The sequence below is a fragment of the Erinaceus europaeus genome, chromosome 13, assembly GCF_950295315.1.
Source record: "Erinaceus europaeus chromosome 13, mEriEur2.1, whole genome shotgun sequence".
Lineage (NCBI taxonomy): Eukaryota > Metazoa > Chordata > Mammalia > Eulipotyphla > Erinaceidae > Erinaceus > Erinaceus europaeus.
Window position 1 is genome coordinate 62,490,561 of NC_080174.1, and position 24,861 is coordinate 62,515,421.

General features: G+C 41.9%; 1 protein-coding gene across 5 annotated transcripts in view; it reads right to left on the reverse strand.

Annotated features, from left to right (window-relative positions):
- The window catches only part of ST3GAL3 (ST3 beta-galactoside alpha-2,3-sialyltransferase 3), a 270,798-nt gene that overhangs the window by 141,156 nt on the left and 104,781 nt on the right, over positions 1-24,861 (reverse strand). For all 5 annotated transcript variants that reach the window (XM_060206046.1, XM_007535285.3, XM_060206044.1 and 2 more), the window contains one exon: positions 3,750-3,792. Coding sequence is in view for 4 of the 5 variants with exons in the window: in XM_007535285.3 (XP_007535347.1) it covers positions 3,750-3,792 (43 nt within the window). In the remaining variant the exon portion in view is untranslated. The remainder of the gene's footprint in view (positions 1-3,749; positions 3,793-24,861) is intronic.

Genomic DNA, 24,861 nt, shown 5'->3' on the forward strand with positions numbered 1-24,861 from the left:
GGAACCAGTGTTGCACAGGACAGAAAGCTACACAACAGCCTACTGGTCCCACCCAGCTGTCAGCACAGCAGGGCAAGAGTATCCTCTTCACTCCCCTCCCCTATACTGCTGAAGACAATTTAAATACTGTAGTTAGCATATCTTGGATAGCATGTCTTTTGTTCATCAATGTGATTCAACTTGGTAATTACTACATCTCTTCCGTTCTGGTGGCACCTCACTTGCTTATAGCTTACACTTGATGTGTTGTATGCCTAGAATACTAAATTAAGACTTTTTCAAGAATGAAGCCTATTGCTTTGAGCAAAATCAAGTTCCATCCCCTCAGATGTCAACATCGCTCTTCTAGTTTGATATACAGAACAAGTAATTCTTTTTCCATCCTGCTCTGATAATAAATAAAACCTAGGAGAATTATAGTGCCTGAACTAATAGTATGGCACATCAGAACTAAGAAGTCAGATGCCAAGAAAGGGGCTATATGCTAGACAACTCAGAAGAAAAGTGAAATATGTCCTAGTCTGATGTCTAATGCAATGGTGTGGCCATCACCACCAGTAGCAGCTGGAGATAAAGCATCATTCAAGAGAGGAATGGAGTCACAATTCCAGCATTTCATGACTGTCTGGCATAGGACAGAGGACACAAGCATACAAAGTTGAATACCAGTAGAAAGGAGTCACTGGTAATTTCTTTTTTCTTTACTTCCAGGGTTATTGCTGGGGCTTGGCGCTGGCACTATGAATCCACTGCTCCTGGTGGTCATCTTTTTTTCCATTATTGTTATTGCTGTTGTTGCTGTTGGATAGGACAGAGAGAAATTGAGAGGGGGAGGAAGACAGAGAGGGGGAGAGGAAGACAGATACCTGCAGACCTGCTTCACTGCTTGTGAAGCAACTCTCCTGCAGGTGGGATAATTTTTTAATTATGTATTGCAAGTTATCTATGTGAGAAGTGCTGTGCAGAACACAAACACACAGAATGTGCACAACTATTCTTTTATTATTTTTTATCAAGTTTTTTTTTTTCTTTTCCTCCTCCTGGTTATTGCTGGGCTCGGTGCCTGCACCATGAATCCACCGCTCCTGGAGGCCATTTTTTTTCCCCTTTTGTTGCCCTTGTTGTAGCTTCGTTGTGGTTATTATTATTGCCCTTGTTGACGCAATTCGTTGTTGGATAGGACAGAGAGAAATGGAGAGAGAAGGGGAAGACAGAGGAGGACAGAGAAGGGGAGAGAAAGATAGACACCTGCAGACCTGCTTCACCGCCTGTGAAGCGATTCCCCTGCAGGTGGGGAGCCGGGGGCTCGAACCGGGATCCTTAACGCCGGTCCCTGCACTTTGCACCACATGTGCTTAACCCACTGCGCCACCGCCCAACCCCCACAACTATTCTTTTAAAGACATTATTTTTCCTTTATTTTATTTATCATTGGATAGAGACAGAGAGAAATTGAGAGGGAAGGGGGAGACAGCATAAGAGATGACAGATACAGTACTGCTTCAGGTGCGCCACTACCTCCCCCCCCCCCCAACCCCTGCCCCAAACTATTCTTCAAGGTGCCCTATTCCATTGGGGGAAATGCAGTCATCCATCAATCCATTCACCCATCCATGTACCCAGGTTTCAATGTTTATTGAACACCTAGCAAACACAAACCACTAGTGACTGGATACTAGGTTGACTAAGAAGGGCAGAACAGGGAAGGATTCTGGAAGGATTAGATAACCTGTACTTGAAAGCTCCTATAAATGAATCATTTCAATTAAATCCTTACAACAATGCTGTGACATAGGTAGGCTCACAAGTAGTTAAGTACCTGGCCCAAGTTACAAAGAGAATAAATCTGGGATTTGAACCAACCTATGCCTGGCTCTGGGCTTGTGTTCTTAATAAATTAATAACAATTACACAGTAAGTACAGTATAATAAGATAATTGGTGGCAGAGGTAGAAAATTCAAGCATACAGGAAGAGATAGGTAATTCTGTGAAGAGAGGAGGTAATCCTTGGATTTTCTTAGGGAACTAGCAAGGAAAGGGAATTTCAGGCATGGATAACAAACATGCAGAGCTAGAGGAAAAAGAAATGTTTACCAGGAGGCCGGGCAGTAGCACAGTGGGTTAAGTGCACATGGCACAAATCCCAAGAACCATCATAAGGATTCTGGCTCAAGCCCCCGGCTCTCCACCTGAGGGGGGGGGGGTTGCTTCACAAGTGTCTGTAGGTGTCTATCTTTCCCCCCTCTCTATTTCTCTCTGTCCTATCTAACAATAATGACAGCAATAACAACAATAATAGTAACAACAAGGGCAACAAAAGAGGAAAAATATGGCCTTCAGGAGCAGTGGATTCGTAGTACAGGCACTAAGCCCCAGCAATAACCCTGGAGGGAAAAAAAAATTACCAGAAGAGCAACAGGAGTTTTAAATCGGGAGATAGAGGCTTTGCATTTGAGGCTGCACAAAATGTGTTTTTTTTTCTTTATTCACTCTCCCCCTTTTAAAAATATTTTGTTTACTTTTTTTTTGCCTCCAGGGTTATTGCTGGGGCTCAGTGCCTGAACCATGAATCCACTGCTCATGGAGGCCATTTTCCCCCCTTTTGATGCCCTTGTTGTTGTAGCCTTGTTGTGGTTATTATTGTTGTTGTTGATGTCATTCGTTGTTGGATAGGACAGAGAGAAATTGAGAGAAGAGGGGAAGACAGAGAGGGAGAGAGAAAGATAGACACCTGCAGACCTGCTTCACTGCCTGTGAAGTGACTCCGCTGCAGGTGAGGAGCCCTGGGCTCCAACCGGGATCCTTAATCCAGTCCTTGCGCTTTGCGCCACATGCATTTAACCCGCTGTGCTACCAACTGACCCCCTTTGTTTACTTTTTAATGAGAGAGATAGACCAGAGCATTTCTCAGCTCTGGTGGTACTGGGGATAGAACCTGGGATCTCAGGGCCTCGAGCATAAAAGTCTTTTGCATAACCTTTATGCTGTTTCCCCAGCCCTGCTGGGGAAAAGACAGGGTCTTTTTTTTTTTTAATTTCTTTATTAGGGTATTAATGTTTTACATTCCACAGTAAATATAATAGTTTGTACATGCATAACATTTTCCAGTTTTCCATATAACAATACAACCCCCACTAGGTCCTCTGTCATCCTTTTTGGGCCTGTATTCTCCCCACACACACACACACCCACACTCACCCCAGAGTCTTTTACTTTGGTGCAATACGTCAATTCCAGTTCAGGTTCTACTTGGTTTTTTTTTTAATTAATTAATTTATTTAAGAAAGGAGACATTAACGAAATGATAGAATTGTGTTGTACTCCACACAATTCCTGCCACTCAATCTCCATATCCCATCCCCTCCTCAATAGCTTTTCCATTCTCTATCCCTCTGGGAGCATGGACCCAGGGTCCTTGTGGGTTGCAGCAGACCACTGCTTCCTGCTATGATTCAAGAATCCTCCCTTTTAGTGGAAGCCTTTCCAAAGTCCCTCCAACTCCTGGAAGTGGCTCTTTTTGTCATGAGTTACTTGTGCCAGCTAAATCTAAGACCTCATGTTTACACATGCAATTCCTTTCCCTGTGGGTCCTGTGACTGCAACATGCTCCAAGATTCTGCTAACAGACAGAGGAAACAGGCCCAGTGATCCCTCATCAACCACAGAGGTGATGTGAGCAGAACCTTCAAATTCAGACCCTAGTTTTCAGAGGCCTATCACAGAATCAGCATTTTCTCATTCTACTCACAGTTTAGAGTCCAACTTCAGGAGGAAGCCCAACCGATCATACTCTGGGGGGGAAAAAAAAAGCATAAAATGTAACTGAAGTCAATCTACCACGGGCACTAGAATTAGACCATGGGGACATAGTACTACTTCAAAGACAAACGCCAGTGCAATATAGCTACTAAATTTAAGTCTCAAAACTCTTGCTGAATCCCTGTTTTTTGAGACACTGGGTTTAATGGGAGTTATTTCCCAGATCTGGGTGGTTCCATACCTGATAGAGTGCATGTTACCATGCCAAGGACCAGGGTTTCAAGTCCCTGGTCCCCACCTGCAGGGGAAAGCTTCATGAGCAGTGAAGCAGAGCTGCAGGTGTCTTTCTCCCCTTCCTCCCCCCTTTCCTCTCAAATTCTCTCTGTCTTATCAAAGAAAAGAAAAAAAAGTCAGTTATATCCCAGGTTATCTATGATAACTAGTTATATGCAGATATGTAAATAACTTTCTAAGCAAACAAGGTATTTGAAACTGAAGTTTCATGAATCACATACTGATCCCTAGAGAAGTGAGAGATGCAACCTCTGCTTCTTCTAAGATCTAAGCACAGTTTTTTGCTGAATCAATTATGTTAGCTATGGGTAAGAGGATGTGGCAAGCAAGGGACCCTAAATCTATGACAATGAGCCTCTTCATGACTATCACAAAGAACTGACAGATCTGATTACATAAGAGGAAATTTAAAATAAAATTGAAAAATAAATCGGTAAGATGCTTGCAGTAAATGATAAATAATTATATCTTAATTTCCTTAGATCATCCCTCATTCTAAAACAATTTTATAAAATTATGCAAAAAAAAGGGGAACAAATCCAGAGAAGGTGGGGTGAGTAGGAAAAGTAAGCACAGGGAAAAACAGAAAAATGCAATCAGGATAAGAACACCAAGGCTGATGTCCTAAGGTCTTATATACTTACTAATGAAAGATTTCAGACCCATTTCTCACAGCTAATAAGACATGGAAGACTCTGATTGAATGGTTTATAGTATTCAAAAAGCCAGGATAATCAAAGCTATTTCTGAAACTACACAAGAGAATTCTTTTTTCTGGGCCTTCAAAAATATGTGCATAATGAAAACAGTAGGATAGGGAAAAAATATCGTGGACTTCTTCCTATAGCTTTGTTCTGATTGGTGTGTGTGTGTGTGTGTGTGTGTGTGTGTGTGTGTGTGTGTTTGTGTGTGTCAAGGTGATCTATGAATGCAGTGAATGGCCAAGACAGAAGAAGTTACACTTACAAACAAGTACCTCATAGGACTCATTCGGCAAAACCAAATAAGGTTACACTGTGTGCGTTCACAGCAGATGTACTTCTTAGTGAAAGATTAATTCCTCTGTTTGAAATTAAAGATACCAGTCAGGATACACAACTCAACAGAAGGCTTGTCTCCCAAGAGAATATATTTGGGAGTAAAAGTCTTTCCTCAAAATAATTCTGGTTTTACTCTGATGCAGAGTAATGCAAGAGAGATTTTCCCTAAGCTATCATGAACTTAACAACAAAGACTAAGAAAAGCAGAAACTTCAATCCCGGGTTTCAGCACACACACGCACACACACAAAAAAAAAAAAAAAAAAAAGAAAGAAAGAAAGAAAGAGAAAAGCAGAAAAGATTTCATTTAAAATTTAACTGAAATTATAATTATGTGTGTGTGTTTGTGTTTAGGTATACGTGTATGTGTACTTGTACTTTTAGCATTCACTTAACAAATATCTACTGAGCTTTCACTATGTGCCTCATACTGCCATAAGTGTTGAAGATATATTAGTATGTAAATCAAGCTAACCAAAATCAAACTTAAAAGTAATCTTTTCTCTGTTTTAAAAAAATAAAAATTAACTGTTTGGTGTATTGTTCCAAAGCAAAAGAATATCGGGAAGTGTTGTTTTCGCCGGGCTGGCTTCACGGGCGGGTAACAGACGACCAGGGACTCATGGTTGAGCTGTAGGCAGTATCTCTTTATTCATGCAGGACGCAGCACAATCTAAGCTGAGCTAAACTAAACTAAACTAAAGTACCCTAAAACTCACAATGCTGTCTTTATATGTACTTGCCAAGTAGGGTGGAAACAGGATGTGACATAGAGAGGGTGGAGAGAAAAGTGACTGGTGAAAATCATAGTGTGACAAGGAGAGGGGGTAGAGCAAAAACATATCATGAACCAGTGGGGATTGAACCAATGCCCTGCAGTGGTTATGTAAATAGAATACAGTGTTATGTAAATAGAATAGTGTTAAGCAGGGGGGATTAAAACCAAATGAAACAGAAGGGGTTTTTAAAAGCATACCAACAGGGAAGGGGGTGGGGTTCAAGTCCTGGAGCATGATGATGGACGAGGACCTAGGCTGGGGGTAAGAGTGTTTTTCAGAAAACTGAGAAATTTTACCCATGTATCAACAACTATATTTACTCTAAACCCTTAGTACCCTCAGAATAAAAAAATTAACGGAAAACAAAATGCATCAAGTTTCAGTGTTTAATACTCTGAATAAGCATCTATGTTACCATACAAAGAAAAAGAAAGCTTCATTAACTTACCAAAAACCTGCCTGTTTCCCCCTATGTGATTATAACCTAGGAAAACATCTACCCTGTTAGTGCTCCTCAGACCCAAACTAAAACTGCCTGGGGCAGACAATCTTTGCTTTAGCTGATTCCTTCTAAAGAGGTCAGAGAATGCTTTTCCCTTGTTGCAAACTCAAATGTCAGAGGCCAAGCAAGAACATAACATCAATGTGAGAAATAGAAGAATGCAACACCCTCTCATAGCAGCTTGCATCACTTATTTTAGTTGCTTTAAATGCCACCTTTTGCATTATCTATTTCTCCTGTTTTCTGAACAACAACTATATCTTCAGGTTATTTTCCAATGGCACCTTGAGTTTTACTTTATACATGCATGCACACTACTTGCATAATAAAGATGTAAGATCATGATCTATATCTAAAGAAACTATGGTTCTTGGACTAGTGTTTTCTTTTTTTTTCTTTTTGTTTATAAAAAGGAAACGCTGACAAAACTGTAGGATAAGAGGGGTACAACAGCACACAATTCCCACCACTAGAACTCCACATCCCAACCCCTCCCCTGATAGCTTTCCTGTTCTTTAACCCTCTGGGAGTATGGACCCAGGGTCATTATGGGGTGCAGAAGGTGGAAGGTCTGGCTTCTGTAATTGCTTCAGCTGATGCCAGAAATACCTCATTTTACTGTTTGATTTCAGAAAAGGTAACTGTTTTAGCCCAATGGTGACAAGTGACAGCTGACGGACACTGCTGTCACAGAGCAAGAGAGGATGGAGCCCAGCTGCAGACTATACGTCCAATAGAAGGGGACAGTCCTCTCCAGCTCCAGTTAATTAGCCTGGGCAGCAATACAGGCATCTGACTGCTTTCTTCAAAGCCAAAATTCTGAATCTTTTAAGGTGAATCTCCTCAAATTGTAAATACTAGCAACACACTCAAGAAAAATGTGAAGATAATGAAAGACAACCAAAATATACCCATGGACAGGGAGTGACTAGAGGACTAACAGTTTTTACTTTTTATTTTTTTCCCTTTCGTTGCCCTTGTTGTTTATCATCTTTATTATCGTTATTGCCATCGTCGTTGTTGAATAGGACAGAGAGAAATCGAGAGAGGAAAGGGAAGACAGAGAGGGGAGAGAAAGATAAACATTTGCAGACCTGCTTCACCACCTGTGAAGCGAACCCCCTGCAGGTGGGGAGCCAAGGGCTCGAACTGGGATCATTATGCCGGTCCTTGCACTTGGCATCATGTGCGCTTAACCCGCTGTGGCACCGCCTGGCTCCTGGCTAATGGTCTTTATCAAATGTCTCAGACTGACAGCTCCTGGGGGCTGGGAGCATTTCTCCATAGTAGTTGCTCAATAAATGTTTGTTGACTGCTATTATCAAGTGACTTGACTACAATGGTCAGAAATTCACACCAAATTGTTCTAATAAGATGCTTACTGGAAAAAAATGTGGGGCTGCGTAGCGGGTTAAGAGCACATGGCACAAAGTGCAGGGACTGGCGTAAGGATCCAGTTGGAGCCCCCAGCTCCCCACCTGCAGGGTGGGTTGCTTCACAAGTGGTGAAGCAGGTCTGCAGGTGTCTTTTCTCTCCCTCTCTGTCTTCCCCTCCCCTCTCAATTTCTCTCTGTCCTATCCAACAACAACAGCTATAACAACAATAAGAATAACAACCACAACGAGGGCAACAAGTGAATGCAAAAAGGGCAACAAAATAGGAAATATAGCTTCCAGGAGCAGTGGATTTGTAGTGCTGGCACCGAGCTCTAGCAATAACCCTGAAGGCAAGAAAAAAAGAAAAAGAGATATTTCAGTCTAGTTTCCTGAAGATAAACTTCAGTTGCTAAAATGAGGTACTAGACTAAGGAAAATATTTTCAAAGGAAATATCTGAAAGCTTGTTACATAATCTAAAGGCCATCCTTACATCAAATATAAAATTACCTGTAGTGACGGAGAGAAGATTCGAAGAAATTCTTTGGAAAGAGATAAACTGCCCTTTTAGGGCAAGTGTGTTGACTTGTCTCTCATTCAAATCTGCTGAGGGAAGTTTAGCACACAACCCTTAAAGAATGGGGAGGGGGCCAGGTGGTGGTACACCTGGTTAAACACACAAAGTACAAAGCACAGAGATCTCAGTTCAAGCCCCCAGCTCCCCACCTGCAGAGGGATTATCTAACAAGAGGTGAAGCAGGTCTGCAGGTGTCTATTTCTCTCTCTCTTTCTCACTCCTCCCCTCTCAGTTTCTCTCTGTCCTATCCAATTAAAAAAAAAAAGGCCATAGGAACAGTAAATTCATAGTGCTGGCACCAAGCCCCAATGATAGATAACCCTGGAGCGGGGAAAAAAGAAAGAAAGAATAAGGAACACAGAGGAAGAGGAAAAGAGGAATGAAAGAATAGGCAGACTACCGGTTGGGCACAAGATGGGCTTGGCAAAGGAGAGAGTTGCCTCAGGAACTTTTTGTAGAAAAAGATGCATGAAGTGAGCTGCTGTGGGGTTGTTTTAGGTCCTTTCTGAAGAGGGGACCAGAGAGTAGCGCCTTAGCAGTCAGAGGCAGAGGGTGTGAATGTCAGAAGTCCCAGGAGCTGCGGAAAGAGTGCATAGCAAGCACAGGCGAGGGCGTGCCCCACACCAGGAAACTGCAGAGAAAAGGTCCAGGTGGAAGGGGTCCCTAAAATGCTCACATAGTCTTAGACACTTGCCATTTTGAAGTGTCAGCACCATCTTGTGTCTTTTCTGCTCAATTCACTCTTTCCCTTCCCCACCAACTCCAGAGAGGTCAGAAACTGCTGCCAGGAACTGGGGGAGGTGTTAATCAGGGCTGTGTATGCAGAAGGAAAGGAAGCAAGCACATGGCCTGCTCTGGGTCAGGCACACTAGCACTAAACCCTAGTGGGGGAGAGGGGTATAAGTGACTGAATGAATGGAACACTATGATGATTACATAAGGCTGGGCACTCTAATTTCTGAATTGGTGACTCAATGAGACCATGGGGTTTTTATTACCTCAGAGGTATCAAAAAGATCCCAGCTCCCCATACTGAAAGTATTTTAAGGGGCCAGAGGGAGACAAAGGAAGGTGTCTGAGGTTACCCCACTGATATCTCCTGTATGTCTGATTCACTGGCTGCACTAACTTAGACAAATAGGGCAACTTAATGCCCCACACATCCCAAGTGTGGGAAGTGCCAGGTGGCAAGAACTTCAGGGATGACCAGAAGTGGTGGGAATACATCAGACCTCTCACTGTGGGATTTACTCCCCCAGATTAGCTTCTTCCCACTAGGTGACAGGGCTACCAGCAACTTTCAAACACACATCTTCCAATTTGACACAGAAAAATAACCAAGATCCTAGTGGCAAAACTCCCAGAGAAAGGTTGGCTTAGCTTTTATCAGCTCCTCACCCTTGTTCCAATCAGTGACAAAGGAAATGAATTTGTAATATATATATATACAATTCTTTCATACAATACATACAATTCCACAGGACACAGATGCTGAGGAGACACATTTACCAAAGGACGAGGTGTTGTATCCTGAACAAGTAACGGTCTCCTAGGAACCAAAGAAAGTCCTGGGAAATTTAGAGCTAGCTAAATCTCCCAAATATATGACGTATCACCATTGTTAAAATGGTCACCATGGCCCAGGAGGTGACACAGTGCACAAAGTGTTAGACTTTCAAACATGAGGTACTGTGTTTGTCCCTGGCATCACATGTGCCAGTGATACTCTGGTTCTCTCTCTCATGAAAGGAAGGAAGAAAGGAAGGAAGGAAGGAAGGGAGTGAAGGGAAATAAAATTATGATTTTTTTAAGAACTACACAAATAAGATCCTTCTCATAAAGTGCTCTATACTCCCCCTTCTATGGATCTCTCCTCCTCACTCTACATCTTGGCAGACCTGGGACCTGGTTCTGCCTTGTAAGACCCATTTTCCTTTGGTTCTCTGGGGCAGGCAGCATCTTCTCTCAAATTCTAAGTACCTGTGGGTAGTAAAAAAGGAGTACGTGTGGTAAGCTGTGGTGTCATTTTTATCATTTTTCTTGTTTGAGGTTTATTGGGCTTACTTGATCTGTGTATTTATAGTTATATATATATTAATTTTATGGATTTTTTTTCTCTCTCTGTTCCTTTTGTTTCTGTTTTGCCTCCAGGGTTATCGCTAGGGCTTGATGCTGGCACTACAAATCCACCACCCTTGGTAGCCTTTTTTCCCTTCTTTCTATTTTATTTGACAGGACAGAGAGAAAATGAGGCGGGGTAGGGGGGAGAGGGAGATAGAGAAGGAGAGAGAAAGACAGACAACTACAGGCCTCGCTTTACAGCTTATGAAGCATGTCATCTGTAGGTGGGGAGTAGGAGCTCAAACCCGGGTGCTTCCACATGGTGATATGTGTGCTTAACCTTGTGCACCACCACCCAGCCCCTTTATTATCTCTTAAAATATTTTCCTGCCTGTTGTTTTCGCCGGGCTATGTTGTTTTCGCCGGGCTGGCTTCACGGGCGGGTAACAGACGACCAGGGACTCATGGTTGAGCTGTAGGCAGTATCTCTTTATTCATGCAGGACGCAGTACAATCTAAGCCGAGCTAAGCTAAACTAAAGCTAAAATGAACAATGTTGTCTTTATATATACTTCTCAAGTAGGGCGTGAACAAGATGTGACATAGAGAGGGTGGAGAGAAAAGTGACTGGTGAAAATCAGAGTGTGACAAGGAGAGGATCAGGGTGTGACAAGGAGAGGGGGCGGAGGAGGCAAGAATTCTATCACTGAACCACCAATGCCCTGGAGGGAGGGTGGTGTTTGTTAACAGCGGTTATGTAAATAGAATGAAGTGGTTATGTAAATAGAATAGTGTTAAGCAGGGGGGATTTAAACCAAATGAAACAGAAGGGGTTTTTAAAACATACCAACACCTGCCTCCCTTCTCCATTGGGAATTCTGATTACACTGTATTAGGCTGTTGAAAGTCCCATCACTCACTGGTGTCCTGTCTTTGTTTCTATTCCTTTTAGGAATTTTCACTCAGCATTTCATTTAGGACAATCTGTTTTTAATTTCAATTTTTAATTTTTTACGAGAATATTGCTCAGTTCTGGTGCTGGGGATTAAACTCAGGACATCAGAACCTCAGACATGAAAGCCTTTTTGCATAATAATAATTACTATTATTATTTTTGCTTCCAGGATTATCGCTGGTGCTCGGTCCCTGCACTATGAATCCACTGTTGCTGGAGGCTGTTTTTCCCCATTTTTGTTGCCCTCATTGTTGCTATTATTGTTATTGTTGCTATTGCTGTTGTTGTTGGATAGGACAGAGAGAAATTGAGAGAGGAGGAGAAGACAGAGAGGGAGAAAGACACTTGCAGACCTGTTTCACCGCTTGTGAAGTGACTCCCCTGCAGGTGGGGAGCCGGGGCCTTGAACCGGGATCCTTACGCTGGTCCTTGCCCTTTGGGCCATGCGCGCTTAACCCGCTGCGCTACTGCCCAGCCCCCCTTTTTTGCATAATTATTATGCTGTCTCCCCAGCCCAGATAATTTCTGAATTATTCATATCCTCTACTTCTCTATTATTTTCTTCAGTAGTGTCGAATTTGTTGATTATCCAACCCGTATCAGCTCTTCCTCAACAAATTCTGCAGTTACATACCAATAAGCTCATCATAAATTGAAAATATTTTAAGATGAAAATGTGGAGACTAGGGATTGTGACTCAATACTGCTGCCCTGCATCGTCAAAGAGCCCACACTGGTTTCTACTGAACCAATTTCTTTTGCACCATTCTCAAGTTTTTTTTCATGCTTGTCTTTTTTTTTTTCTTTTTTGCTACCAAAGTTATCACTGGGGCTCAGTGCCAACACTACAAATCCAATGCTCTTGGTGGTCTTCTTCTTTTTTTTCTTTTTTAAAATTTTTATTGGATAGGATATGGAGAAATTGAAAGGGAGGGGAGACAGTGGGAGTGAGATAAGACACCTGCAGACCTGCTTCACCACTTGTGGAGCATCCCCCCTGGGGGTTGGAAGCCAAAGGTTTAAACCTGGATCCATGTGCGGGTCCTTGTGCTTAGTGCTATGTGTGCTTAACTGGATGTGCCACCACCACCACCCTTTTTTTAAAATGCAGGGTCAGAGAGCAAACTCCAGGCTTCACACAGCAAGATGTACACTCTTCTTTGAGTCACCTCCCAGGCCCAAATTTTTAAATTTTAATCAGGGCAGAGAGAAACCAAATAGCTATCCTACCATTTGTGGAGTTTCACTTGTTTTTATGTTAGTTACTTTATTTTTCTAAAGCACTGCTTAGCTCTGGCTATAGTGGTGCTGGGATTGAACCTAGGACCTCTGGTGCCTCAGGCATGAAAGTTTGTTGTTACTTTGTTGTTGTTTGTTTGTTTCGTATAACCACTTTGTAATTACACATGTAACTTTCTGGTGAATCTCCTCCCTAAGACTAGAAATTCTAAGAGCTCATCACCTAATGCGTGAAATGTCAAATGAATGATGAATAAATCTTCTTTGACCTACACTGTTAGCCTAAGTGCTTATCTGTGCTTTCTACCAAAGTTACTGAGCTGAACACGTTTCTGCCAGAGTATACTATTGTTTTAGTCCTCTTTTAGAAACAAGTCCCTTGAATTTCTTGCAGGCAACCAGAGAGCTTATCAATGAAAATTGCCTGTCCAAGTTGAGGAAGAAGATCTGAAAGGGAAACTGAAAGCAGGACCTGACCAAATTGTAAGTAGGGCACCAAAGTAAAAACCCTGTGGTGAGGGGTAGACATGCAGCTTCCTGGGCCAGTGGGGGGTGGGAGTGGGTGGGAGGGATGGGTCACAGTCTTTTGGTGATGGGAATGGTGTTTATGTACACTCCTAGCAAAATGTAGACCTATAAATCACTATTTAATTAATATGAGAGGGGGAAAATCAATTGTATGTCTCAAAGTTTTTCAAAACACAAACTGAATCTTTTAAATATATAGGCTGTGTATTTGATATGCGGACTCTCTCAAAAGCCTAGACCAAGTAGATTAGAAGCATCCAATAGCACAGCTATATACAAGATACTGGGTACTATACAGCAAACCCTAACAAAAGGACTTTTCAAAGTTAACCCAATTACCAAATAATGTGATGATAACATTAACTATCGATTGTCTTTTTGAACCCTAAGACAGCAGGAACCTCACATCTCCACTATAGAGCCCCTACTTCCCCCAGTCCTGGAACCCTTGGATAGGGCCCATTTTCCCGTATGCCTCTCCCAATCCATATCAAATAATATTGCATCCGCCGATCACAACCTAACCAACGCAACGATTGCCACCTCAACATGCTTCACTTCAGACTGTGTCCAGAGACTTCACGTGTGGAATGACAACCCTTCAGCTTCATTACTCGGGTGAGACCTTTCCTTTCATAGTATACTCTAATTTCATCTCAGGTGGTTCACTTTCTAACTAAGTCCCCAAACCTAGATATACACCAGTTTCTGTGAGAGAGAGCATATGTTCACACGTATCTGTAAACTACTGCAAAATATATACCTGAAAGCAGAAGTACACTAGAGTTTGCAGTGAGTACCTCCCTAACACTTCCTCTCCACTATTCCAAGCTTTGGGTCCATGATTGCTCAACAATTTGGCTTCCTATGTTAACTCTCTTTTCAGTCACCAGGTTCCAGATGCCACCAGGATGCTGGCCAGGCTTCCCTGGATTGAAGACCCCACCAATGTGTCCTGGAGCTCAGCTTCCCCAGAGGCACACCCTACTAGGGAAAGAGAGAGGCAGACTGGGAGTATGGACCGACCAGTCAATGCCCATGTTCAGCGGGGAAGCAATTACAGAAGCCACACCTTCTACCTTCTGCAACCCTCAATGACCCTGGGTCCATGCTCCCAGAGGGATAGAGAATGGGAAAGCTATCAGGGGAGGGGGTGGGATATGGAGATTGGGTGGTGGGAATTGTGTGGAGTTGTACCCCTCCTACCCTATGGTTTTGTTAATTAATCCTTTCTTAAATAAAATAAAAAAAAGAAAAAAAAGAAAATTGCCTGTCCAACCACAGACAGTTGACAAAAGCAAGGGTGGCTGAACTTTCTCTCTTTTAATTTTATTGTTGTTGTCGGTTGGATAGGACAGAGAGAAATTGAGAGAGATGGGGAAGACAGAGAGGGAAAGATAGACACTTGACACCTGCTTCACCACTTGTGAAGGGTTCGAACAGGGATCCTTGAGCAGGTCCTTGTGTTTTGCACTATGTGCGCATAACCTGCTGCACTACTGCCGGCCCCCTGAACTTATTCTCTTAAGCTTAAGGATGGCAGGAGGAAAAAATGTACTGGAGTGATGGGGTCATTTGTTCCTAAAAACTGGACTCCTGGAGTTTCCCTCTTGTCTTTTCTAAGGGCTGGCCATTTGACTTATAATTTTTTTCTGTGAACACACATTTGCTCCCAGGAAATTTTTTTTTCTTTTAATTTAGCCAGAGACAGTTCCTGCTGCTTATAATTCAACGATCCTGTGTTTATGTATCTGGATATCTGGTATTAAATATAAGTACTGACACTGAGTTGGTGACCCATATTGTGTTAATGAATGGAGTAACTATATATGACCTATGGAGCCTAATGAATATTCCCCACAACTGGGGCTTGTTTTCCTACAGGCCCTGCTGCAAGGGGGTAATAATGCTCATAGAAGCAATCAAAATCAGCTGCAGCAGTTGCCTCTGGACTACCTGACCATCTCTAACAACAGTGTTTCCTTTGTTCCAATTGGTTACATCACAGGTTCCTGCTTATGGAAAGCCTGCCCTGATTCTCTCATCTCAATTTCAGGCTTTTACTGTGGAGCCGGCTCCCTTTTGATGACTTCAGATTTGCCAAGGTAATTCACTTTTTTCATTTAGAAAAATCTAAAGTGTAACCTTTCCCATAAAGACATCCTAAGGATCTTCAGTCACTGTGATGGTCCTGTCTCCTACACAGAGGTTTTTGTTTTTTTGTTTTGCTTTTTATTTTATTTATTTTTCAAGTTTTTATTTATAAAATGGAAACACTAACAAAAATCATAGGATAAGAGGGGTATAACTCCACACAGTTCCCACCACCAGAATTCTGTATCCCCTCCCCTCCCCTGATAGCTTTCCTATTCTTTATCCCTCTGGGAGTATGGACCCAAGGTCATTATGGGATGCAGAAGGTGGAAGGTCTGGCTTCTGTAATTGCTTCCCCACTGAACATGGCATTGACCATACTCCATACTCCCAATCCATACTCCCAGTCTGTCCCTCTCTTTCCCTAGTGGGGCAGGGATCTGGTGAGGTGGTGGGGCTCCAAGACACATTGGTGGAGTAGGGTACCAAAGTAAAAATCTCTGCTTGGAGCATGAGGGTAGATGTTCAACTTCATTGGGGAGGGTTGGGGGGGGGTGGGACACAGACTTTTGGTAGTGGGAATAGTGTTAATTACACTCCTATTAACTTATAGTCTCACAAATTACTTTTTAATTTATAAAAGATGGTAAAAATGGATCGAATGTCTCAAACTTTTTCTTGCATAGACCATAGCTCTGAGTATATGTTCCTTCAATCTAAGCACTTAAGACTTCAAATTAGTAATCAGATTGAGTTATAACAGTGGGCTCAAATTATTAATACATTTCTAATAACGGCTTTCTCTTTGAAATAGTAAATCTCCTAAAAGCTTAGACCAGGGAGAACAAAAGCAACTGGTGGTGCTCCTTTATAAGATACAGCTACAAGTAAATAGCACAAAAAGACATAAATTAAGGTGAGGTCTTGTATACTACAGCAAATCCTAACAATGGGATTTTCAAAGTTAACCCAACTGCCAAATGATTTGGTTATAGCTATAACTATCTATTGTTTTCTTAAACCCTAAGATAGCAGGAACCCTCCCCTTTCTCTATAAAGCCCATACTTCTCCCAGTCCTGAAACCTCTAGGGCGAGGCTCACTTTCCAGCATGCTTCTCCCAATTCATACCAATTGATACTGCACCTGCTGATCCCAACCTAATCAATGCAACCAGTGCCACCTCAGCATGTTTCACTTCAGACTGCATCCAGAAATGTCAGGTGTGGAATGTGAGCCCACCAGCTTCATCACTCTGCCACCAGGTTCCAGATGCTACCATGATGTCAACCGGACTTCCCAAGGCAGATAACCCCACCAATGTGTCCTAGAGCCCCACCTCCCCAGACAGTCAGAGATCTTAACTGAAGCTCCTCTCAAGCCCAGACACATAGTCATAAAGCTAATCTGTGCACAGTTCCTCATGGACTGTCTCAGCTATCAGGAAAATATAAGCATAATTTTTAAGAAATGTAAGACAGATTAGAAAATGATTGAGGGGCCGAGTGGTGACACACCTGATTGAGAGCACATGCTACAGTGTGCAAGGACCTGGGCTTGAGCCCCCGGTCCCCAACTGCAGGGGAAAAGCTTTGCAAGTACTGAAGCAGGGCTGCAGTTGTCTCTCTGTCTCTCTCCCTCTCTATCTCCCCCACTGCCTCTTGATTTCTGGTTGTCTCTATCCAATATATAAATAAAAACGTTAAAAAGAGAGAGGGGGGAAGGAAGAAAAGAAGGAAGGAAGGAAGGAGAAAGAGAAAGAAAGAAAATGATCTGGAAGGCACAGGTACAATAGGAAACAGGGATTCCTACCATTGAGCTGTAGATTCCAGATCACCTCACTATAGACAAATGTGTTCCTGAAGTTGCCTGTGAATTCTGTGTCTGTAATAGAAGTGCTACTTTGAGTTTACCAGCTCTTTTTAAAATAAATTTATTTATTTATTGGATAGAAACAGAGAAATTGAAGAAGAAGGGAAAGAAAGGGAGAAACAAAGACACCTGCAGCACTGCTCCACTAATCATAAAGCTTCCCCCTGCAAGTGGGAACCAGGACCTTGAACCTGCATCCTTGTGCATTGGTAACGTGGGCTTTCAACGAGGTGCACCACACCCAGCCCCTGAGTTTACTAACTCTTCTGGGAAAATTCACCTGTGGGGAAGTGGGAGGTAAAGGCCAGGTCCCTCCAGCAGTCCACTGATACCAAATCTGCAATACGGACAGGAGACTCTGGGATTCACAAGTCAGCCAGGCTCAACATGTGCTATTGTACATATCTAGTTCTTGCACCTGAAGGCACTCTCTTCCCAAGTGGCAAAGCAGCAAACACACAGCTGTACTGTGAAGGAGCTATGTTTAGTCTGGTGGTTTAGGCTTCCTGGAGCTAAGCTGGAGAGCCTAGCACTACCAAGCATATCTGATATGTGTCTTTTGCCTCAATTCAGGTAGGAAGTAGTATATTCAGGTAGGAAGCAGGTATTGTAAATCCCTGCTCTTCTCCTCCTGCACCTGTACCAAGTCAGAAATTGAGTGCATAAAGGTTATTTCAGATGCCCAACGTCTTTGAGATTAACATTAACTCCTCCACTACCATTTCAAAGGGATAAGTTGAAAATCTTTACTCATTAAAAAACAACTAGAAGGTTCAGAAATTGGATATAAACAAAGGAGGCCAAGCACCAAGGTGTTTATGAAACTACTAATGAAATTTCTCTCAGTAAAAGCAAAATGCACATAATTACAAAGAGATGTGTGTACTGGTCTGTCCACTGATCTGTGTACTGATCCCTTCAGTCTAGGGAATTACTGGACTATAATAATTTTGTTTAAAGGTTTAGTGAGGGAAACTTTGGTAAAGCAAGATCTGATGGAATGTCTCTTGGTCCCCAGAAGCAGGTGACATCACTTAAGCATTCCTGTAAATACAGGAGTCTCTAAGGGGTGCTGGAAGTCTGTACTCACAGTGCTCACATAGCAGAGTATCATCCAAAATGCTGCTGATCAGGACAGGGAAACTAGGCAAAGACATCCAGTGGGGCACAGCTCCATGCAGAGGCATTTATGTGTCCTCACACTCACTTAAGACCGCTGTATATTATTCACAGCTAACATAGTCTTTTAGGGACTCCAAGCTGGCAGGATGACTGCTATCAGAAATCATGAGCACTCTAATACAGGGCCACACTGTTTTGTAAGACTTAATATAAAAAATGAGATTGAATTTGAAACCCATTTGTCCTACTGCAGTCAATTTCAACATTGCAATTTGATGAGAGAAAAGGAAGAGCTATTTGGTACTCAACAATTTCATCTGTAATTTTTGAAGGGATGTGAAAATGGTCATATGTTTTCTATCAGTTACTCATCTCACATCAGTTACTCAAGGAGCTGAAAATTACTTTTGCAGATTGTCCTTTGATGATATATTTTTAAAAGAATGCATCATTAGAAGCCAGGTGGTGGTGCACCCAATTGAGCATGCATGTTACCATAAACAAAGACCTGGCTTCAAGCCTCTAGACCCCACCTGCAAGGAGGGTGGGTGTTTCACAGTAAGTGAAGCAATGTGGCAAATGTATTTATGTGTGTATGTATGTATCTACCTATCTATGTATCTCCCCTCTCCTCTCAATTTCTCTCTGTTCTCTCAAATCAAATAAAGGAGAAAATAACTGCCAAGTGCAGTGAATTTTCCATGCAGGCTTTGAGCCCTAGTGATAACCCTGGTGGGGCAGAAAGAACGAGAACACACATTATAAAAAGTCTTGACTGGATTATTGATGCCCTCTAGATATAACTCTAATACAAAAATTTATCAACACTGAAACAAACTCAAGTTTTCAATTAAGACTATTTTTATGTTTTAGCAATTCATTATTTAATATATCCCATAAGACTTTCTTTGGGCTTCTTTGTTTGCTTGTTTATTTTGGAGAACCAAAGCCTCATGTATGTATAAATTTCACTGCTCCTGCACCATTTTTTTCCCAATCAGATGGAGAGACAGAGAAGGACAGAGAGAAGGAGAGATACCATAGCAGCAGAGCACAGTCTCATGACAGCTCTCATGTGCCGCCAGGACTGGAACAAAGGTTACATGCCTAAGTACCTTACCTAGTGAGATATCTCTGATCCAAAAGTCTTTTTGCATTTCACTATGTTGCTATCATTTCACAATTCTATAAAGTAAATTATCATTTTTTTCACGTACCCTTTGATAATGCTACGCCAGCATTCTCTTGTCTATTTTAGCATGTGTATAAACATTACCACTTTCTACCTAAGCTCTTTTATTTATTTATTTATTTATTGGCACCAGGGTTATCACTGGGCCTTTGTGCCTGCACCATGAATCTACTGCTCCTGGAGGCTTTTTTTTTTTCTTTTGTTGCCCTTGTTGTTTTATTGTTGTTGTTATTATTATTGTGTTAATGATGTCATTGTTGTTGGGTAGGACAGAGAGAAATGGAGAGAGGAGGGGAAGACAGAGAGGAGGAGAGAAGGATACCTGCAGACCTGCTTCACTGCCTGTGAAGCGACCACTTTCCCGCAGGTGGAGAGCCAGGGACTCAAACCGGGATCCTTGCACTGGTCTTTGCGCTTTGCCCCATGTGTGCTTAACTCGCTGCGCTACACCTGACCCCCTCTACCTAAGCTCTTATGTGTAAACAGATGATGATAATATTGTAGACAGTGAGGTTCTATTTGAGAAAAAAGAGTAATCTCCCTAAAAAGTTCACCCAGTCTAGTGTTGTACTGTAGCGTTAACCTTCAGACCACTAAACCCCAGAAGAGAATTTCTGGGGGTTCAGGTGAGAATCATGAGACAGCTGTGTTCTGTCATGCCATTGACTCTGTCAGTCATCCGTGATCCACATTCTAAAAATTCACAAATTCAGATCAGCTATCTCTGTACTTTGTGCAAAGCAGATGCTTATTAAATAGTCAGTGGTGACAAAAGTAAATCTTTCCCATGAAAAACACCCAGTTTTAGTTTTGACAAACTAATGTAGATAAAGTTTAGAATTTGTAGGATAAGAATATAGACTTTATTCTAGTAGACAACTGCAGTGCTCCATGCTGGAATGCACAAAAGCCACCCAGGCAAGATGGCTATTAGGTAAGATAAGTGCACACACCCCCACCCCACCCCCCATGGAAGAGGCTCTGAGGCCTGCTCCTCTTTAAAGGGTTCACTGGCTTCCCTCTCCAAGCTGTGATGGACTGTGAAGTTCAAAGAGCATTGGAGTAATGGAATGAGGACCAACTCTTACCAAAATAGGCCCCTTGCTTCTAAATAAATGGCACTGTACAATCTCTAAGAAAAGTCACAGGCTATACTAAATATAAGTTATATATGTCACGCCCTGGATAGAGGAGGAAGTTGGCAGCAGTTCCAAATTGACTGTCAGCCATGGCAGGCAGAGGAAAACTAAGAGGGGTGACTATTAAGTCTTTTATGCACTTACTTGGTAAAGTGTGCTCTCTACTGGGTGAGCCATCTCTCAGCCCCTACATCTGCTATGTTCCCAGCACAGAAGGAAAGTGGGTGCAAGACCTCTTGTGTGCACTGAGACGGGACTTGTACCTACCAGGAAAGGTTCTCCTCTCCATCAGTCCCCAGTGGTGCCTCACTGCAGAGGAGCTGTGCTAAGCTCAGATGGAGGGCTCAGGGTCACAGAGACTTCACCATAGGAGGAGTCACTCGCTAAGCCTCTCTCCTCCATGATGACATAATACCCATTTGAGATTGATTTAAATTTGTGAATGTCTAACTTATTTTACTGGGTCAGTAAATTTAGTCTAGGTCAGTGAAGTTTTCTGTTTATTTTACAAAATGTCTTTTCCTATTTTAGCTTGTCTATGATTAATTGATACCCCAACGTGACTTATTTCTCTGACCTGAGATGATGTGGGAGCTGTGTGCACTGTGGCTGGCTCCTCTCAGGCCTCTGTGGATACCTGGAGGGGACATGCTTAGGCCCTTCTGATGTTACCCTGGAATGTCAGCTGGGAGGTCACAGAACACCTGCCTTCATGGCTGCTTGTTCTCCTAATCCGAGGTTCTGCTTCCCTGTTTCCTCTGACACTCAGTGTGGCATAGCTTAAAGAAAGAAGTTGCAACCCATCCAAAAAGATCTGTGTACACATATGTTCTTGGCAGCATAATTTGTAATAGCCAAAACCTGGAAGCAACCCAGGTGTCCAACAACAGATGAGTGGCTGAGCAAGTTGTGGTATATATATATATATATATATATATATATATATATATATATATATATATATATATATATATATTACTCAGCTATAACAAATGGTGACTTCACCATTTTCAGCCGATCTTGGATGGACCTTGAAAAATTCATGTTGAGTGAAATAAGTCAGATAAAGAAGGATGAATATGGGATGATCTCCCTCTCAGGCAGAAGTTGAAAAACAAGATCAGAAAAGAAAACACAAGTAGAACATGAACTCGAATTGGCGTATTGCACCAAAGTAAAAGACTCTGGGGTGGGGGCTGGGGGGAGAATACAGATCCAAGAAGGATGACAGAGGACCTAGTGGGGATTGTATTGTTATATGGAAAACTGAAATGTTATGCATGTACAAACTATTATATTTACTGTTGAATGTAAAACATTAATTCCCCAATAAATAAATTTTAAAAAATAAAGACGTTTCAGAGGCAGACCTGGGCTGATTCAGCCAAGATCCCTGTTAGTCCACTATCCATTAGGTTCCTGTGCATGCTGTTTACCCTTTAAGTGTCAGTGTGCTGTCTGTAACAGTTATACTCAGAAAACAGCTGCAAGTACTGAGAGTAGGTGACTGTGTAATAGAGACTCAAAAATAGTCACCCCTCTTAGTTTTCCTCTGCCTGCCATGGCTGACAGTCCATTTGGAACTACTGCCAACTTCCTCCTCTATCCAGGGCGTGACATATATAACTTATATTTAGTATAGCCTGTGACTTTTCTTAGAGATTGTACAGTGCCATTTATTTAGAAGCAAGGGGCCTATTTTGATAAGAGTTGGTCCTCATTCCATTACTCCAATGCTCTTTGAACTTCACAGTCCATCACAGCTCAGAGAGGGAAGCCAGTGAACCCTTTAAAGAGGAGCAGGCCTCAGAGCCTCTCCCATGGGGAGTGGGGGTGGGGTGAGAGGAAGATAAAAGAGGTCTAGTGAGAGTCATGGAATCATGCAGGCAAGTGAAGCACTGTGGCTAATGTATCTATGTATTACTGTTCCAATGAGGAATAGGAGAGGCAAGTTTCTGGTCAAACAAAATCTACATTCTAGTGGGGGACCAACAGCATGCAAGTAAGCAAGCAGATAATTCGAAGGAATGATGGATACTAAAAATATATAAAGACATTCCTTCTTTAGAAAGGACTGGATATCAAGGGAAAAGACTACTTTAGATTAAGTGGTTGGGTAAGGCCTTCCTACAAAGGTGACATTTGAACAGAGAATCAAGACAGTCATGCAAAATACAAGGTAGAGTATTCTAGGGAGAGGAAACAGTGAATACAAAGGCCTGAAAGACTGAGCATTTTCATGAACCCTCAGGAATTCCAACAGACTAAGAGCTGTGTGGAACAAATGAAGCTTGAATTTTATTTTTATTTTCTTAATTAATTATTTATTTATTTAGCCACCAGGCTTATTGCTGGGGCTCAGTGCCAACACAATGAACCCACTGCTCCACGCAGCCATTTTTTCCTTTGTCTTTCTATATTATTTGACAGGACAAAGAGAAATTGAGAGAGAAAGGAAAGATAGTGAGAGAGAAAGGCAGACATTTGCAGACCTACTTCACAGCTTGTGAAGGTTTCCTGCTGCAGGAGGGAGTGGGAGCTTGAAGCTACTGGAAGATTGCAGCAGGAAAGAAGATATGGTTAGATTTATATATTTTTGGCCTCCATTTTTAAGGGGAGTGGCTAGCTTAATTTTATTCATTATTATTTTTTATTTATTTTTATGAAGGCACTGCTTAGCTCTGGCTTATGGTGGTACTGGGTATTGAACCTGAAACTTCAGTCTCAAGTATGAAAGTCATTTTATCATTATGTTGCCTCCCTAGCCCAGATTTACATTTTAAAGATCATTCTGTCCACAATGTGAAGAATGGACTGTTGGGAAGCAACAAATGAGCACAGAGAGATCAGTTAGGGGGTGCTTACTGGTCTGACAGGCATAGCACATTGGTGCTACAAAGAAGTGACAGGAGTGTCCTGAGGTAGAAAAATGATTAGAGCATTAGGTTTAAAAGCATAGTAGAGAGGGTCGGGCAGTAGCGCAGTGGGTTAAGCACACGACAGACCGGAATAAGGATCCTGGTTTGAGACCCCGGATCCCCACCTGCAAGGAGGTTGCGTCACAAGCAGTGAAGCAGGTCTGCAGGTGTCTATCTTTCTCTCCCCCTTTCTCCTTTCTTCTCTCGATTTCTCTCTGTCCTATCCAACAACAATGACAGCAATAACAACAACAATAAACAAGGGCAACAAAAGGGAAAAATGGTCTCCAGGAGCAGTGGATTTGAGTGCAGGCACCGAGCCCCAGCAATAACCCTAGAGGGGAAAAAAAAAAAAAGCATAGTAGAAAAGCAACACATTTCAGGGTACAAGTAATGCAAATTTCATTAGACCTATGCATAAGCATTCTGGTTTGGAAGAGGTTACTGTATATACATGCCCTGTTGTTTTGTTTTTTCATTTTTTATTTTTAATTGTTCATTGCTAGTATCTAGAAATACAATTAAAATTTTGTGTTTTGATCCAGTCATCTTGGTAAACTCTTATTATTCTAAGAGTTGTTGTTTTTGTTGTTTTTAATAGACTCCATGAAATTTTCTATCATGTCATCTATGAGGAAGATTAGTTCTGTTTTTTTCCTTTCTAGTTTTTATTTTTCTTGATTGAGACAAAGAAGGAGGGGAGGATATAAGAGACCACAGTACTGAAGCTTCCTTCTTTTCATTGGGGGACAGGCTGAACGTGGGTTGTGCACGTGACAAAGCAGTGCACTCACTATCCAAATGAGTTATTTCATCACCACCCCACCACTTTCATTTTTTCTTTCTTGCCTTACCACATCAACAATGACTTTCAGGAGTGGTTTTTGATCTTTGGGGAAAAAAGAAGCATTTTACCACTGAGTGTGATGTTTACTAGAGGTTTCTTTTGAACTGACATCAAGTTAAAGAAATTCCTTTCTCAGCTAAGAGTTTTTGTAATGAATAGATGATAAATTCATCTATTCAAATGTTTGTTCTTCATCAACTATTATCACCATGTAGGATTTCTTCTTTTCATAGTTAGCGTGTTGCACTACATTTATTATTTTTTATTAGTGACTTAACAGTGTTTTTATAAAATTATAAGCTTTCAGGGTATAATCGCCACACCCACACACTGTGTGTAAGTTACCACACATTCCACCAAAATACAGTGATTTTTGAATGTGTAACAGAATCTATTCCCAGATTAAATTCCACCTGGCCACCAAATTGGTGTTGTTGTTATCACCAGGGCTTCACTATTCTGGGCTAGCTTTTTCAGATATATATATATATATATATATATATATATATATATAGAGAGAGAGAGAGAGAGAGAGATAAAGAGACAGAGATAAAGAGACAGAGAGAGA